The sequence below is a fragment of the Acipenser ruthenus genome, chromosome 2 (genome assembly GCF_902713425.1).
Source record: "Acipenser ruthenus chromosome 2, fAciRut3.2 maternal haplotype, whole genome shotgun sequence".
In the NCBI taxonomy this organism is placed as follows: Eukaryota; Metazoa; Chordata; class Actinopteri; order Acipenseriformes; family Acipenseridae; genus Acipenser; species Acipenser ruthenus.
The window spans coordinates 11,064,738-11,083,134 of NC_081190.1; the positions used below are offsets into that span (position 1 = coordinate 11,064,738).

Below are 18,397 nucleotides of genomic sequence, written 5' to 3' on the forward strand. Positions count from 1 at the left end.
GGCTTGGACCTGCCAGTGTACTGCATGGCCCTTGCATGTAACCAGGGTGTTGTGCGCCACCACTATCCAGATGCTGATTGCATTATTGATGGAAGAGTTTCTTTGTTCAATGGCAGGATTCCGGATCTTGTGACGCGTGCTCGGCTAGCAGACGTGGCAGTTTGGTGAATTCAGTGAGTTCTAGAGTTGTGATGCTTTGCAGAGGAAACAAGTCAGTAAAGGGATGGACACCACTGGACCACACATTCCAATGGAAAGATTACAGGCACTCGTACAATATTGTGTTCTATTCTGTTTTGTAGTGAAGGAGATCAAAACAAGTACTGTACGATAATAAAGGATGTTCAAGTATTAAATCAGGTTTGGACCAATTTCACCCCAGTGTACAGTAGAAGGGAGTCATTTCACAAGCACATTGTTTTACAAACCACTTGATCAGAGATACTATTCCTCTTACATTTTGGTTTGTTTTGAGATGTTTTTTATTCCACAAATAAACCACAATGCATTTGTATAGAATGTCGCACAACCGCCACAGTCAGACCATTTAAATAACATATTTAAATAACAGTATACACATAATACAAAAGCAGCAGTTTTAAAGTTACATTAAAACCCACTAAGATAAGAAACTAATTTTATGAAAGTGTGTTTTTAGTCTTGACTTGAAAAATGTAACGGTCCCAGCTTCCCTGACAAACGAAGGCAGAGCATTCCATAATTTAGGAGCTCTACAAGAAAAAGCCCTACCTCCCGTGTTGCTCTTGTTGACCCTAGGAATAACCAGACTCTTAATTTCTAATTTAAGTTTTGATGAGAGACTGCAAGTGTCGAGTTCATGTAATCCCACATTTCCTTTTAGTTGGTTCTGTGAGCCCACTAGCATAACCTCGGTTTTATCTGATTTCAGCATTAGAAAATTCTGTGACAGCCAATGATTGATGTCTGTAAGGCAAGTAGCTAATAACTCAGGCAGAAGAAATTCCAGGCTTTAGGGAGAAATATAGCTGGGTATCATCAGCATAGCAATGGAAGTTCACTCTGTGTCTGCGGATAATGTCACCTAACGGTAGCATATATAATGAAAACAACAAGGGATCTAGAATGGAGCCCTGTGGAACACCACAGACAACTTCCGATAATGCCTATTTTACCTCCCCAATAGAGACGAACTGAAACCTATCAGAAAGATAGGACAATCCTACTGCGCTTTCAAGACGATTCAGTAGGATGAAATGGTCTACAGTATCAAAGGCAGCACTTAGATCTAGAAAAATTAAAACTGAGGGAAAGCCCGAGTCAGAGCTTATCAATTAGATCATTCACAACTCTAACAAGGGCAGTCTCGGTGCTATGTGCAGCACGAAAACCAGACTGAAACTTCTTGAATATACCATTAAGTAATTCAATTGCAACGACTCTCTCTAGAACCTTATTAAAGAATGGTAGGTTGAAGATTGGCCTATAGTTATTGAGGACTTTAGGGTTCAAATTGTGTTTCTTAAGCATAGGCTTAAGCTACTATACCGGAGGAAAGTGAACCATATATAATGTAATGAACGTGCAGTTAGATTCCCTCCATCTCCGTTCTATTTTACAACCCTCGCATTTTATATCACGCATTGTATCATTAAAACACGGTGAGCTTTTTTTAAAAGACACTCTCCGAGTTTTGATTGGCACTACAGTATCTAAGATACCAGTCAAGGTGTTGTTGTAGGTATTAACCACCTCATCTACTGATGAGGACTCAGAGAGTGGTAATGAGCTCAATACACCAGAAAGCTCAATACATTTAGTCCCTCCCAGTTCAACACCACTACTCCCAGCCTCTCCCAGTTCAATCCCAGCTCCTCCCAGTCCGTCCCTGTCGGACTCCTCAAATTAAGCCCCTTCAATCTTAAGAAGCATCAAACCTTGCAACATGACGACACAATTGTGTGCGTAATTTCTAGAATTTTAAATCTATAATGTTTACATTTGTTATTTGCAGACACGTCAGAAAGGTAATCTTAATCACTGAGAAGCAGAGTGTTTTTAAAAAGTTAATAACGTGACATCGTGTGGTATGAATCCCACACCCCTGTAACATTACCCTTGTTAAAGCTGAAGATTAGTTAAACCAGCCTAGCCGTAAAATCTCTGAAACATCAGCCTCTAAATGAATGTAACATATCATTCATTATTCAAGTACACAGCGTTAGTGGTGGCAGCTAGCTAGGGAGTGACCCACAGAGCTAGGGAATTGGGGTCACTAGCTGTGATGAGTGAGTCAACTGGTAAAGCCTGCTTTTCAACCTCACAGGCTTCTGCTGGACGTCTTCCGCTTTAAAAAAAAATACCCAAAAGAAAACAACAAGGGGGACAAACGAGAGGTGAAACAGTCAGTCCATTTTCTTTTAGCAACAGTGTTTTCGAAGGTGCAAACCAGAGCTATCCCTTCCAGCACAGCTGACCTGAAGGGATGGGAAGTGTGTTCAGGGCCCTGCAGGAGATAAAGGTACAAGAAAAAGAGTTTGGGGGGGGGGGGTGATATTAAGGTTAAATTTGTGTGGTGTTGTTAATTGTACTGCGCTTGGAAAATGGCAACAGAAAACAGAAATGTTGGTACCCACTACCTTACAGTGTGCTGATTCTGTACTGATTTTAGCAGATGATGCAGTGATTCAGGGTGCTGCGTGCTCAACGCTAGAGGAAAGCTGCTTTCTCTATCTCAAGTACTGTATCAGTGCTTTGCTCTGTGCTTCCTTTATCCTGTAATAGTTTGTGCTCATTACTACAGACGCATCATCAGTGGCTTGCCTCTGGAGTTGGAAAGAAATGAAACACAAAACAAGGTGTTGTAGTTAGGTTTGTACTACAAGCGTGGGTATATGTAGTGCGGGAAACATTTTTGTAATATGTCAGTTGGTACGAAACAAACCCAGTGCTTAGACTGAGAGGTTATGGTGGTTTTGGGTTGGATCCTTTGAATGGCTTTACCACGTCCTTAACTCAAATCGATAATAAATTAACTTATGAAGGGCGTTAATTATGCCTAATCAGCAAGAAGGTGATAAGAAATTTCCCCTGACATAGCAGAAACCTGATCAATCTCCCATTCGTAGTGCTCATGCAAATGCTTTCTTCTTTTATTTTTTAGAAAATAATCTATACAAACGTGTTGAGAAAAATACAATTGAACAGCCCAGTTCTGTTCAGGTGTATCTACCCACTCCCTCGTGTCTAAACAACAGTTTGCAAATTACTCTTTGTGTCTGTAGTTGTCTTGGTAACACCAACTAATTCATGTTTAACTCAGTCTTTGAAGAACCAACATTGCAGCTTTGTATGCCTCTTGACAAATCTATGAAAGATCACAGGGAAAGTGCTACACCTCCGTCTTTAATAAGCAGTAAGGAGCAACCACAGCCGTTTGTTTGACCAGGCTTGCTTTATGAATAATTCGAGTTTTCTTCTTACCCTTGGCACAGAATCACTAATGTTTAATGTGATAACCACACACAAGTAATTGTTGTGAAAATGCACTTCATGGTTGATTTGAATGTTTCAAAGCTCACCCACACTTTAGCTTGCAGTGATATAATATCCCTTTCAGTGGAGTGGATTTGATTCTTCTTGCTCTATTTTAGGACTGAGCTGCACAGTTGAGTTAGAAATGGCTTACTTTTCTGCAGCAGCACAGTGATTCCTTGCAACTCCTAAGCTGAAGGGTTGGATGAATTATGGCATCCTCAGTTATCGATGAGAGTTGAAGCCCTTCATAGAGGAGACCAATTATTACAATAATACAATGATACTTTCTATGGAGGCTGTGTGTTCCAGTGGTTAAATGGAGGCTGTGTGCTCCAGTGGTTAAAGTAAAGGGCTTATAACCAGGAGGTCCCCGGTTCAAATCCCACTTCAGCCACTGACTCATTGTGTGACCCTGAGCAAGTCACTTAACCTCCTTGTGCTCCGTCTTTCGGGTGGGACGTAATTGTAAGTGACTCTGCAGCTGATGCATAGTTCACACACCCTAGTCTCTGTAAGTCACCTTGTATAAAGGCGTCTGCTAAATAAATAAATAATAATAATAATAATAATAACATACTGGAATACTGGGACCGTGTCAGCTTTTCTGTTTAAAAGTAGAACAAACAAAAAAAACCTTGAAATGTGTTCATCTAAAATCTAAAACCAGAATTGCATACAACTGAGTTCATTGTTACACTGCAATAGAAATGAGATGTCGTTGTCATTCACGTGAGTTTTGAAAGCGCCTGTGATTGAAGCAGGAATCTGTCCTCTGGATAGTCTGTGATTGAAGCAGGAACTTGTCCTCTGGATAGTCTGTGATTGAAGCAGGAATCTGTCCTCTGGATAGTCTGTGATTGAAGCAGGAATCTGTCCTCTGGCTAGTCTGTGATTGAAGCAGGAATCTGTCCTCTGGATAGTCTGTGATTGAAGCAGGAACCTGTCCTCTGGATAGTCTGTGATTGAAGCAGGAATCTGTCCTCTGGATAGTCTGTGATTGAAGCAGGAATCTGTCCTCTGGATAGTCTGTGATTGAAGCAGGAATCTGTCCTCTGGATAGTCTGTGATTGAAGCAGGAATCTGTCCTCTGGATAGTCTGTGATTGAAGCAGGAGCCTGGATAGTCTGTGCATTTCTGTTTAGAAGGCAAGGAACAGAGCAGTGCTTTTTGAGAGCTCATTTTCATCCAAAATTGTGGTCATTGTTGTAACAGGGAAAGGATATTATTATTATTATTATTATTATTATTATTATTATTATTATTATTATTATTATTATTATTATTAGTAGTAGTAGTAGTAGTACTACTGCTACTGCTACTGCTACTGCTACTGCTACTGCTACTGCTACTACCAGGTGCTCCATGCCTAATGAGTCTGTTGTCCTGGTAGTTATGTTCCTGATAAGGATATGAATGTAAGTGTCTCTCTTGTTGCAGCATGTGTTAGGAAGGGGATTCCTGTCCTTGTGCTTCATGAGTCACGTTACATTAGGAGCTGGAGCGCCGTGCCTCGTCTTTCTGTCTGGTTGACAGAGCCAGTAGCAGCAGCTCAGAAAGTCTGTGTCAGGGCTTTCCAAGACAATTTGATGTGAATGACGGTCACATTAACTTTCTGTTTCATCTGGAAGTGACAGTACTGTCCAAAGTTTGGGATTGTCTGTCTTTTTATTTTTTTTCATTGTAAATGTTCATCTGCTACAGTAGTGAGCATCCTCACCATACTGCTGTGAAGTAAATGATACAACAGGAACCTCAAAAGTAAGAGAGAAGTGTCTTATACAATTAGGGTTTGGAAAGCTGTCTGCCACATGTGGAGGAAGTTGGTGTGCAACATTAGATAGTCCTGGCAACTGGGCAGGATACGAAGAGCAAGGCTTGATAGTACCTCAGACAGGGATCTTCAGGGCTTCCAGGTGTGGATTGGAAACACTGCAGGTGATAGAGCTGAACACAAGCCACTCCTTATCAGGAAATCTGCTTCTCACAGTGCTGCTGTGTTGCACTGCAAATTCGGATTTCAGCACATTACTAATGGTAGGCTTTCAAGAATGTACCTGTGGATTGTGAAATGTGTCTTGGCCTCTTTTTATTTATTTATTTTTTTTGAACAAATAACGACAAAAAATATATATATATATATACAGTATATATCTTTTAAACCATTTTTTTTATCTTACAAATGTTTAGCACATCTTCAATATAATTCATGCTGGCTCTCATTAAAAAAACAACAAAAAAAACCCAACATATTTTCCTTCCTGTATGCACTAATGCAAACTGAAGTGACATATTATTTCATTTTTTTTTAGAATAGTTTACAACATGCTGAGCTCTGATATGTATTTTTTTTTTCATCCAGAACCTTGTTAATTAGTGCTTTGATACAAGGGAACAATGAGGCTTTTTTTCTTCAGCTGATTAATATTTGAATGGATGCTCAAATCATTAGCCTGCTATTTCTTGAACAAGTTACCCTGTGGGTGGTTAATAAAGATTATGACTGGGTACAGTAATGAAAGGAAACTTTGTTAATTTAGCCAAATTAATGCTGTCTGTTTTTTGTCATTAAAAAAAAAAACTTCTGGAGGGCTAAATAACTGATAAGTCCTGATTCCATTGGAGTGACTGGGTTGAGGGACATGTTGGTGCAGAGTGTGATAAAGCACTGCTGTTGACACAAACACACCAGTGTGCTGCCTTTCTTATGGGTGTCTTCCACATTAACTAATTATCAATATCTGCAAAAGCATTATTAAGAATCAACAAATACTGAATTGAAAGGCATCTCTTCATGCTGTGTGGATACGGATGCATTGAATTACAGCTTCTACTTGAATTGAAGATTTGGGGATTTTGGTCCTCTGCTTTATTCAACTACATGTTTGGTGTTACTGTATATGTTTACATTTGTGTCCGTTGTCTCACTTCCTTGTGGCAACCCTAGACTGTGTAATAAAACAGAAGCAATAAATGACATGGACACTGGAAGCTTCGTACTGTAGTTCTGTAACTCATAGTATTCAACAGCACTTATTCACATGGACACTGGAAGCTTCGTACTGTAGTTCTGTAACACATAGTATTCAACAGCACTTATTCAGTGTTCATTACAGTTTTAGTGTTGCTGCTTAAAAAAAATCTGCCCCACCTCCTCTAGTGTCCCACCAATGAGATGGTCTGCAAGGCTAAAGCAATCTGTAGCCTAGCTGTTTCACTTCCATTAGCGTGCTCTATAAACTCTTACATTAGGTTAATGTTGGAGCAGTGCTCCTTGGGTTTCATCTATATTTGGTTTAGGATAGGATGTTTCTACAGATGCTGTTTGTCCTTCTCTTGTCTGCTACAGGCTGTTGTAGGGATCTCTTTGGAAGTTGCTAATCCTACTGTAATTGTTGCTTTGCTGTGGCTCGTTTGGGGTTTGTTTTGCTGAGCTATGTGTTTATTTGCTGTCTTGCTATCTCATTTGTTTCTATTTAAGAATGTGAAGTATTCCTCTGTGGGGGGGGGGGGGGGGGGGGATTTCAGAAAGTGAAATCGTCTGTACTTAACTGCCAATGTTTTATAGTTTTAAAACGTTTATCCATCTTGTGCTAATAGTTACTCTCCTTGTCAAGTTCAGGAGCAGATCGCCTTCTTGTTTTAAAGCATGTCAGTCTGTTTCAGGAAGTTCTTCAGCACGCTGTGAATATAGGGCATGGTATATCTATCTGTCCGTCCAGACGTCTGTATGGCAGTCATAGTTCTACTCTGCTTGTTGTCAAAACTGCTCAGAAAATTGTAATGAAACTCAGTTCTTTGCCATGAATAGTGGAAGGTCTTAGTATTGCAGCAGAAGAAAGGGGGAGCCAGGGATTCATATTGCTAATGCAAAATCAGAAAATGAATGGGCTTTAAAACCTTTGTCAGCACTCCATTATGACAGGACACATGGTCCACAGGGGCCCTGTGCTTGGACAGTAGTCTGTGTTATTACACAGTTTCTTTATCTGTACAGGTACTAATGTATACCATGGTGATCTGACTAGAAGGAAAGTTGTATTTATTATTAGCCTGTTAAATGCAACGCAGTCTGTTAAGGGGTTAGAAAGGTGTTTTTTCTTAGAATACGTTTGAGTGCACAGTATATAAAGAGACCTGGACACTCGTACAGTAAACTGAATACGTAAGTAACTAGAATACCGCAGCTGATCATAATGACAGCCCCGCCATTAACAGAACCGCTTGTGTTAGCAAGATCATTCTCATGTAAACATTTGCTATAGAGAGTTTCAGAGTTTAAAAATAAATGGGTTTGTGAGAACAAGGGAATAGAGACCTTTCCTGTTTATAGGAGGGACTGTATGATAGGAGGTCGAATGATCATTGTCTTTCGTATGATTGTTTTTTTTTTCTGTTGTGGTAAACCTTGATAAGATCACACAGCAAACAAATACAAGTTATTAGTAATTGCAGTTGTGTAATTATAATAACTGGGGAGCATTTTTTTCATTGGGCTCATCCAGTTGATATTTCCCATAATAACCGAACAGTTATTATAGGAAACACATGCTCATTAACACCAGCAACAGAGCGCAACCCCACTGCGAGCTAATTAATATAATAACTCACTGACTAGTAGAGTAAGCCATCCACAACAAGCAACACGTAACTGTAGAACTCTGGCAGGAAAACCATTGCTCACCAGAGATGATAAACAATACTGCATGGGGTAGTGTGTGAGAAATGAGAATGGAATGGCCACCCTCGGGGTGGGATGCTTGGGTAAACACCTGGGGGTGAGGAATGAGAATGGAATGGCCACCCTCGGGGTGGGATGCTTGGGTAAACACCTCGGGGTGAGGAATGAGAATGGAATGGCCACCCTCAGGGTGGGATGCTTGGGTAAACACCTGGGGGTGAGGAATGAGAATGGAATGGCCACCCTCGGGGTGGGATGCTTGGGTAAACACCTCGGGGTGAGGAATGAGAATGGAATGGCCACCCTCGGGGTGGGATGCTTGGGTAAACACCTGGGGGTGAGGAATGAGAATGGAATGGCCACCCTCGGGGTGGGATGCTTGGGTAAACACCTTGGGGTTAGGAATGAGAATGGAATGGCCACCCTCGGGGTGGGATGCTTGGGTAAACACCTGGGGGTGAGGAATGAGAATGGAATGGCCACCCTCGGGGTGGGATGCTTGGGTAAACACCTCGGGGTTAGGAATGAGAATGGAATGGCCACCCTCGGGGTGGGATGCTTGGGTAAACACCTGGGGGTGAGGAATGAGAATGGAATGGCCACCCTCGGGGTGGGATGCTTGGGTAAACACCTGGGGGTGAGGAATGAGAATGGAATGGCCACCCTCAGGGTGGGATGCTTGGGTAAACACCTCGGGGTGAGGAATGAGAATGGAATGGCCACCCTCGGGGTGGGATGCTTGGGTAAACACCTCGGGGTGAGGAATGAGAATGGAATGGCCACCCTCGGGGTGGGATGCTTGGGTAAACACCTGGGGGTGAGGAATGAGAATGGAATGGCCACCCTCGGGGTGGGATGCTTGGGTAAACACCTTGGGGTTAGGAATGAGAATGGAATGGCCACCCTCGGGGTGGGATGCTTGGGTAAACACCTGGGGGTGAGGAATGAGAATGGAATGGCCACCCTCGGGGTGGGATGCTTGGGTAAACACCTTGGGGTTAGGAATGAGAATGGAATGGCCACCCTCTGGGTGGGATGCTTGGGTAAACACCTCGGGGTGAGGAATGAGAATGGAATGGCCACCCTCGGGGTGGGATGCTTGGGTAAACACCTTGGGGTTAGGAATGAGAATGGAATGGCCACCCTCGGGGTGAGATGCTTGGGTAAACACCTTGGGCATTCAGTTCTCATATCACACACTACACCATGCAGTATTCATTAAAAAGAAAAAAGAAAACAAATTCATTTAAAGACTTTTAAAAGAGTTCATATAATTGTGGATGTTTTCCATTATGTTTCCTTCTGTTGTTGATGTATTATTGTATTTTCTTTGTTTTGATTCTTTCTGGCTTCTGCTTAGTCTAGCATTACAATCCGAGATCTGCAAAAGCATTGTTACTCTGTCAGGGCGTTATGAATAATGTGCTGCAGAAAGGATTAGAAAATACCAAACATTTATAGAATTGCTCATCAGCTTCAGGTCCAAGCCCCCCACAGTGAACGAGTAGGGATGTATTGTTTTCATGGTAAAACAATTGCTTATTTCAATAGGTATTTCAAGATCAAACAAAATAAAAACACAAATACATGTAAAAATAACAACAGACATGTGAAATGGCCCCTTCTTGTACTGGACAGAGCGATCTTCAGCAGAAAGATCTTTGATGCTGCTGGTGTCTTTTTTGTTGAAGACATTTTAAAGAAATCGTGCAACTCTATGCAGCGTGTGTTCAATCATTTACCGGAAGCAACCTAACAGTCTGCCAGGTTCCTAAATGCAGGTAGTGCGGCAATAATGCAAACGTGAAATCTGTGATAGCTATGAAAAGAAAATACAGCCTTATGAATGAGCCATCTTATAATACAGCACTTTTAACATAACCTGCTTCAAACACTTTTCAGTTACACATGGACTACAGTACACTAAAACAAGCATTCGCTGGGTTAATCGTTTATCACAGAGAAAAATAATGTTTAAAAAAATACCGAACCCTTGATAATAATCTCAGTTTATTTATTAACTTTTGTTTTTCAAGTGCTTTCTTCCCATGCATTGTTTCACAGTGACTGTGGCCAGGAAGTGTAAGGTAGGATTTCAGGGGTGAGGAATTCTAGCTGCTTTTCCAAGAAAGATCATAGCAAAAAAAACAAATAGTATCTTAATGCATTGTAAACCACTGTAATTGAATTTTAAATGGGGAAAATCAAAGTCAAATTTGAAATAAATTCAAAAGTAAAATAAAACAATGACTATAAAAAGTCGAAAGTGTGTATGCCAGTACAGTACTGTTTACACCCTTAATACTAAGGAGAAAAGGACAACCAGGAAATTGAGTGAGGTTACACGCTCAGTTTGAAAGTGCTTGATGTCGGTGTGTGGCGCCCATAGCTCCTTCCCACCGATGCCAGCCCCTGGATGAACAGTGATGTGTTGCTCTAGCAAGTGCTTCTTGGAATGTATGAGAGTGCTGACTGCCTGGTCCACGACCTGCTCCTTGTATTCACAGTCCATTCCTATCCTAGGAAAACTGCATTGCAAGGCAGAGTTCCCGCTTCCTGTTTCCATGGCAGCAATGAGGGGTTGCCATTCGGTGGGTAGGTTAGGTTTCTGTTTTCAAATGCCCTCGGCCTGTAGGTTGTTGTATAAATTGGTTAGGTAGGTTTTGCTTCTGTGAGCAGGAGTAATCAGTCCAAAGTGGGGCACGACAGTAGCACCTGCCTGATTCTATCATTTCTGCATGGAAATTAGAGGAACAGTTGACTCAACAGAAGCTATTTTTGTACAATGTGGTTACCGAATGTTTTGTCCATTGGTAATGTACGATGTTTTTTCAAAATGATTAGTGCATCCTGACAGTTGATAAATGACTGACTAATCTCTGTCTCTCTCTCTCTCTCTCTGTATATATATAATATATATATATATAATGGTTTTATGATGCTATGAATGTAAACTGAGCTCTCAGATAACCCGATTACACAGGTTTCTGCTGCCTTCTCAGTTGTTTGTGAGATGACTAATTTCCACATTATATAATCTAATCACAGTAAAAAGAAAGAGCAATGAAAATAGATCTGGATTTAAGAGGTAACAACATGAGTAACCGAGCCAGACCCCTAGACTTTCTGAGCTTGTACAGTAATACATGTGTGTAAGGGTGCATTCACAAATCATTATGTTTAGGAATCTTATTAGCCGGTGGGCTTTTGGTGTGTTTTGGAGAGTTGGGTAGTGATACAAATTTGCCACATACACATTTTCAGATCAATCCAACAAGGAGTTACTGTATAAGCCTCCCAAGCTTCCATAACAAGCATCCAAAAACACATCCCAGTCGTATCCAAACATTGTGATCTGAATGACTGAACTTTGTTGATAACATCACTGAATATTACAGTGTAAGAATCTTCAGCGCACTCTTGTTGATAACATCACTGAATATTGCAGTGTAAGAATCTTCAGCACACTCTTGTTGTTGATAACATCACTGAATATTACTCATGATTTATTTCTTTGTTTTGCAGTTACCTGGCTGACCAGTGCTGGAATGGTGGATTTATCTACCTGATCATGCTGCGTCGTATCAAACGCAAAGCTCCTCTTCCTCCTTGCAATGGCGCTGGCGGTGGCGGTGAACACAGGGCAAGCATCTCCTCGGAGCCGAGCGGGAGCCCTGCCCACAATGGGAAGAGGACCCGGAAGTTCGGGGTCATCTCCCGGTCCTCCTTCACCCGGGACAGCAAGGACAGTAGCAGGGACAGCCGAGACTCTGGGCACGAGAACGGATACAGCAACTCCATGGACGTGGAGGTCTCGCCAAGAGAGACTGTGCACCCCGCGGAGCAGTGCTCGGAGGGGAACACAAGCACTGAGCCACCGCTCCACAACGGGACAGTGACAAGTGGGATCCCCAGAAGTCGGCTCTCGGACGGCGGGAAAACAGACTCCCTGAACAGCGAGCATCCTGGTCCGGTAAGACATGTACCTGGCTCAATCGATAGTTTACAACGAAACTCACTCAACATTAAAGGATTTTAGGAAAGGGCACGCTGCATTACTGCCAGGGCAATGCTTTATTAGGCTAGGCTGATAAAATTGTACCATGGTCACAACTGGTGCCCTTAAAGCTGAGGCGACATGAAGCCACTTTGTGACATGGTTTCAGGAGACTTGGTTTCAGGCCACTGCATGGCACACCAGGGGAGACTTGGGGGTTTGATACAGCAAATCTGCCTCAAATAAGGTCTCCCGGCTTCCTGGAACCAGGTTTCAAACCGCTATTCCTGAAAAACTGGCTTTGTCTTCAATCAGCTTCAGATCTGTATTGTTCTACCCCAGACCAGTAAAAAAAAGTTCATCTTATGGCAGGAACCGGATGTTTGGTTTAATTGTCATTTTCTCGCTTGCATTTGGCATTCAGCAATGGTCAATTTAAACTCTGTGTTTATTCCCATTGAAACAGTGCTGTCCTTGTGCTTTGAAGTGTAATATACTTAGAGGCATACAATAGTAAGATGTGCATGTGATGTTGAGTCATTGAGCTAATACAGCATTAAAAAATTCTGAATGAAATGTATTGGTTAACGCTGAAAGAAATCTATTTCTGTATCTGTATGTATTCTTGGTTTGAGGGGTAGAGCACAATAGAAACTAATGCACTGCTTATCTGGTGCCTATTTAATGACTGAGTATTGAAGCTGCCTGAAGTGCCCTCATTTACTGCCTGTTTCATAAGTGGTATGGGCCCCATAATTGCCTCATTGTGGTACAGTGGTTGCTTAGTTGTCCCTGTACAGGAAATGCACTTTCAGTGTGTCCGTGTGTGTTTAGATGGAGCTGCACTGCTTAGAAACCGACTTATAAAATCAGTTCATTAGTCTAAAGAAAATAGTTTGGATAAGAACGGAGCTGACAGGCTCATTTTTGATAGGGATTGTAATGAAACTGCAACCTTTAGTTCAAAACCTCTGATATTGAACTAAAATGTGTTCACGATCAATAGTGAATTTAAACTACTGTATTATCTGTGAATGAAGCACGCCCTGTGAATGACTTGTATCCCAACCCCCAGCTGCTTTTAAATTGCTGGATACGTCCCTCCAAAGCCATCAATGGTGCAGTGTTGTTTTAGAGAATACATTTTGTATCGCTGTGTTGGACACCCTAATACTGCAAACCTCCTGTTTTAGATTTATTAAAAGGCTCTAATGCCCTGCATGTATTTTTAGTTCATATGCGTGTGGTTGTTCACATGTGTTTCTGATCTGTTTCCAATGCCTGATCCTGATCCTGAGTTGACGTCATGATTTATTTACATCTTAAAATGGTGCAATTAAATAAAAAAAATGGTGCAAATAAAAAAGCAACCACAAAACAAACAAACAAAAAAGAACAGCTGGCACTTGAGCTGCAATTCATTCTGTGCCGCTGATCTGCTATCACAGATACTGTGCTCCCTGATTGACCACTGATTGTTTTCAGTGGTCTGGGGTTTTCACTTTGCAGAATGCTATGTTCATAATTCACTTGGCTGTCTTTGTGTCAGGTAAAACCTATATAAAAAACATATTCATGTACCTTAGGCACTAAGAAAAAGTTTTACCTTAGAGTCTATTAGTAAGTATATTTGACATTGTGGCTGAGTTATCCTGGTGTGAACAGAAAATAAAGAGAGCTAAACTTGCAGTGGGTACAATCTGTAATTGCAATTTTATTGAAACTTTCCGATCAGTGCAGACTGATCTGTGTTCACTTTCTCTGAAGCCTTGCAGTCAGTCTTGACTCCGCTGTCATTAGTTATTGCAGCAAACAAAAGCACTGCCGCCCTGCCTGAGGTGTTCTGTCTCATCTTCCTAGCTCTTCAGTTTACTATATAATAGAGAACATTTCTTTGTGATAGAATACAAAGAAAGAACATTCCAGTAACTCCAATAAGTGTCCCTTTTGAAATACGTGATGTTTTGAGTTCAACTACCAGTCCTGGGAGGGAGATACACGAAGATACAACATAAACAGGAAATGTCCGGTCTCCAAAAGAATCAACAACATGGTCAAACTCCCAAACAAACTGTGTACCCGAATTACACTATTTCAGAACATGACTTGCAAGCAATCCTGCATTCCCTCTGTCTATGCACAAGTTAACATTGTACAGGAGGCCTTACAGTTGTGCTTACCTTACAGTTAACATATTAAAGAGGCATGGCACAGGAGGACCCCTATCTGCTTTACTACTGGACCTCCATACTGTAAATTCTGCAGAGGTAAAGACACAAACTAGTGCCGTACAGTAGCATCTGATACAATGAGTGAACTTACATCAAGAATCAAGCAATCGGCAGTATTGTTGGGGTACAAACATGCATGTTTGAATGAAAGCGTAGACCACCTATTGGTAATAACATTTTGAATGCAGTGTCTCTGTTCTGTTGGTAATGAAAGGGTACCTCATTATATAAATTAATACAATTAATTCAATAAACACAGCAGCAAAATCCATCTCCTGGACCAGATGCTGTGTGTTCCACAATTAACCACCATCAGATAAGTGCAAGACTTGAACATGCCTGTAATGCAGTGCATTTTCTGCTACAGCGATGGTATGTGAATATGTTATGGTACAAGTCAATATTGGCAAATCTTAAGATTTACTGGTAAATGTCGACATTTACCAAGTAAAGCGGTAAATGTCCGAAATAAACATGATAACGCTTTACTGCGGACATTTACCGGTAAACCACAAGAGTAACCGAATGCCTTTGGGTAATGACCGAATGCCTTTCTAATCACTTTCGAGCATTGTAAGGCTCCAGGGTCCTTTGTAACTTCAAGTGCCACAAGAGTTTACCATGCTGCAATAAGTACACATATCTATTCACGGTGTCTAAGGTGATGTCTGTATTGTTCAGTGCCATGTTGAACTAGTTTAAATTGCATTACTGTAAGCTCATTAATGACTGTTTTGTTAATGGAAAATACATGCAAAAATACATGTTCCATGCCTTAGTGCTCGTGAAACATCAGCAAGTTGAGCTGTCTTGGTCACTGAAGCTCCTGACAAACGCGCCCCATCAATCACCCCTCTTTCAAAGTCACTGAGGTCTCCTCTTGCAGCCATGCTAGTCATAATTATTGACAACCAGGCCTGTCTAGCATTTTTATACATGACCCTAAGCATGCTGGGATGTTATTTGCTTAATTAACGCATGAGCCACACCTGTGTGGAAGCCCTTGCTTTCATATACTTGGTATCCCTCATTACCCAGGTGTTTCATTGGGCCAGATAAAATTGTATCCGGGCCAGTAAAAGCACTAGCTCGGTGGCCCAAAGGGCTAAAAATCTAAATGTAGAGCCCTGAATGTGTATGCAGAAATAAATATATTCTTTGACACTGTTGATTATTTTGTTACTTGACCATTTATATGCAGGAATAACTAAATGATTTGATGATATACCTGCATTTACCAATAAGCTTCGGATAAATCATAAGATTAAGCAGTAAATGTCTGAAAAGCAATCTATTTCTTCATAATTTCAGACATTTACCACTTTGTTTGGTAAATGTTGAAATTTACCTGTAAAATTTAAGATTAACCAGATTCAGACTTTTACTGTAACATGCACCCCTTCGTTCTCAGTTAAGAGAAACAAGGACCAGCTCTTAATACGGTGCTGTGTGTTAAACCCATTCCCTGTGGGAACCATAGTTAAACAAGCGATTAGTGTTTCAGTCAAACCATTTTTATTTAAGTGGCTGCTAAAACAGTAATTCAGCAAATGTCATAAACACACCTCACATAAACTAAGCTGTTAAAGACTCCTAATCCACAGCAATTGTCCTCAAACATTGTGTACCTCGAGGGAAATACTAAAAAATATTATTATATGACTTGAATTGAAGAGCTTTGTAACTTGTTATACGTGTGTGATATCCAGGACGTGTTTGTTGGTTGTAGAGCCCTGTGAAATTATTTTTATTTTCTATAATTTTTCGTTTTATTTTTCACAAATTTCATTTTATTTTACAAATTTCATTTTATTTAGTTTTATTACATATACACATTACTAGAACAACTAAAATAGATCAATAATAGTATAGTATACAGCATGTTTTAACTACATACATATTTTTTATTAAACATTATCCGCTTTTTTAACATTTTGACATAACATAACAAATTTCATAACATAACACATTTTTGATTAGCGGCAGTAACGGTAACGTACAGTCCCTGACTCTCATTAATTTACAGTAAATACTGCCCGTGCCCTCTATAAAAATACAATAAGATCAAATAAAATATATATATATATATTTACACTGCCCTACTATTGTGTGGGCTGTCATAATAATTGCACATACAGCAACCTACCCATTAAATAAAACGATAGGAATTGTATTTCAATCCTATTGGACCGAAGCAGGGCTCCAGTATACAAGCTTGGGGTTTCTCAGTATTTAAACACGAAGCAAAGCAGATTCATTCATTCAAATTCATTCAAAACCAAAACAGCATCTGCTCCAGTGCAAAGTTTGCACCACTTGAAATAAAACAAAGAATTAGCATACTAATACAAAATATTAGCAAACAAGCCATATTTTCCCTAAAAGGAATAAACAGCTAATGCTTAACGATGGTATCTTTCGACTCCAGCCGACAGTTGCAAAAGTATTTTGTCACCGTCAGCTTCATACATCCCCTCATGTTCAAATTCTTTGCAACATTGTTTAATTGTTATGCGCGGTTTAGGCATTTTAGAAACAAACGTCTCTTCCATCACAATTTGAATTCCCAGACGACTCGCTTCAAATTATACATCTGCACAAGTGCTAGTCAGAGCTTCCGTTTTCCTTCAGACCGTGTCTATGGTAACGGCTGAGCCTTGACAACTACGATTGCAAGTGTTTATTTACAGTGTTTTTTGTATAAACCTCCCAATTTAAAAATGTCATTCTATGTTTGCTTTTATAATGATCTTTCGTTTTATATTTGCATTTCATTTTATTTCGTTTTATATGTTGCATTTCGTTTTATTTTTTTTGTATGTTGCATTTTGTTTTATTTCGTGCTATTTCATATTTGCAAAAAACACAGGGCTCTTATAGTTTGTAATTGAAAAGCTTTGTATCTTGTCATACGTGTGTGATATCCAGGACACGTTGATTGTTTGCTATGATGCTCCCAATGAGTGCTGAAGGAGATCTGCATTCCTGCCAGAATCCTGATATCAGGAATGAGTGAGCAGAGGAGGGTTCCCCTGAGGCCAGTCTGCAAGTCTTATAAACACTTCAAAATCTCTTCCATCTGAAGGAGGAACCCTTTCCAGCTGTCTGCTCTGCACTCTTTAAACTGTTTTGGAAGGGTGTGTGACTATTCCTCAGTGGTTTCTGTTGTATTTCTTTCAGGGATGCACAGCACTGTAACTTCTATAAAGGCCTTCCAATGACAACAAGCTAGTCTTTTAATATTCTAATAGGGCATTGCTTTTGCACCTTTTTCAGTTGCAGCGGAATTTTAAGCAGTTTAAGAAAATTAAGCCAAAGGTTAGCTGCCATAATATTTGTATACCTTGTGCTGAGTGGCTGGGACTGATTGGGCTGCAGTCTTCCCTTCCAATTGATTTTGTGTCAGGAAGTGGTCCTGCATTCACCGTACTTTATCCAGTTGATTATCATATGCAAGTTGCCCATGCTGTATATATTGCACGCAGGATATCCGGAAAACTACAGCAGGCAGATTAACAAAGTCCATTTTTGTTTAATGCTTCTCATCATACCTAGTGCGACAGGACAGAAATGCTGGCACAGCATGTATAATCTATCAGAATTGATGTCCTACGCACTTGCTATAAAAAGTGTGAATAAGTGACTGAGCTAAACTGCACCTGCTTATTCCTCTTTCCTGCATTTGCGTTTTGTTTAGTTTAGAGCACAAATGCTTATACGTTTGAGTAATATAAATAACAGTAAAATGGCGTCTACGTGTGACTTCCGATTTCTTATCCTACATTTAAGAATAGTTTGAAAGCTTGAAGGAAATGTGTGTGGAGCCTTTGAGCTTGTTGAAACAGGCATCTCATCAGCAATCATTTCATTTGTTTGTAAATCTTGCTGCATCGTCATTGTGAATTCCATCTACAGTAACTATTGTATTCCATCTAGCATGGAACGTTCATGAAAGGGTTTGTAAAGAAAGACGTG

At 40.5% G+C, this 18,397-nt stretch overlaps 1 protein-coding gene across 3 annotated transcripts in view; it reads left to right on the forward strand.

The window, feature by feature from the left end:
* The window catches only part of LOC117403718 (PDZ domain-containing protein 2-like), a 113,328-nt gene that overhangs the window by 43,461 nt on the left and 51,470 nt on the right, over positions 1–18,397 (forward strand). For all 3 annotated transcript variants that reach the window (XM_058989308.1, XM_058989314.1, XM_058989319.1), the window contains one exon: positions 11,720–12,167. In XM_058989308.1, the coding sequence (XP_058845291.1) occupies positions 11,720–12,167 (448 nt within the window). The remainder of the gene's footprint in view (positions 1–11,719; positions 12,168–18,397) is intronic.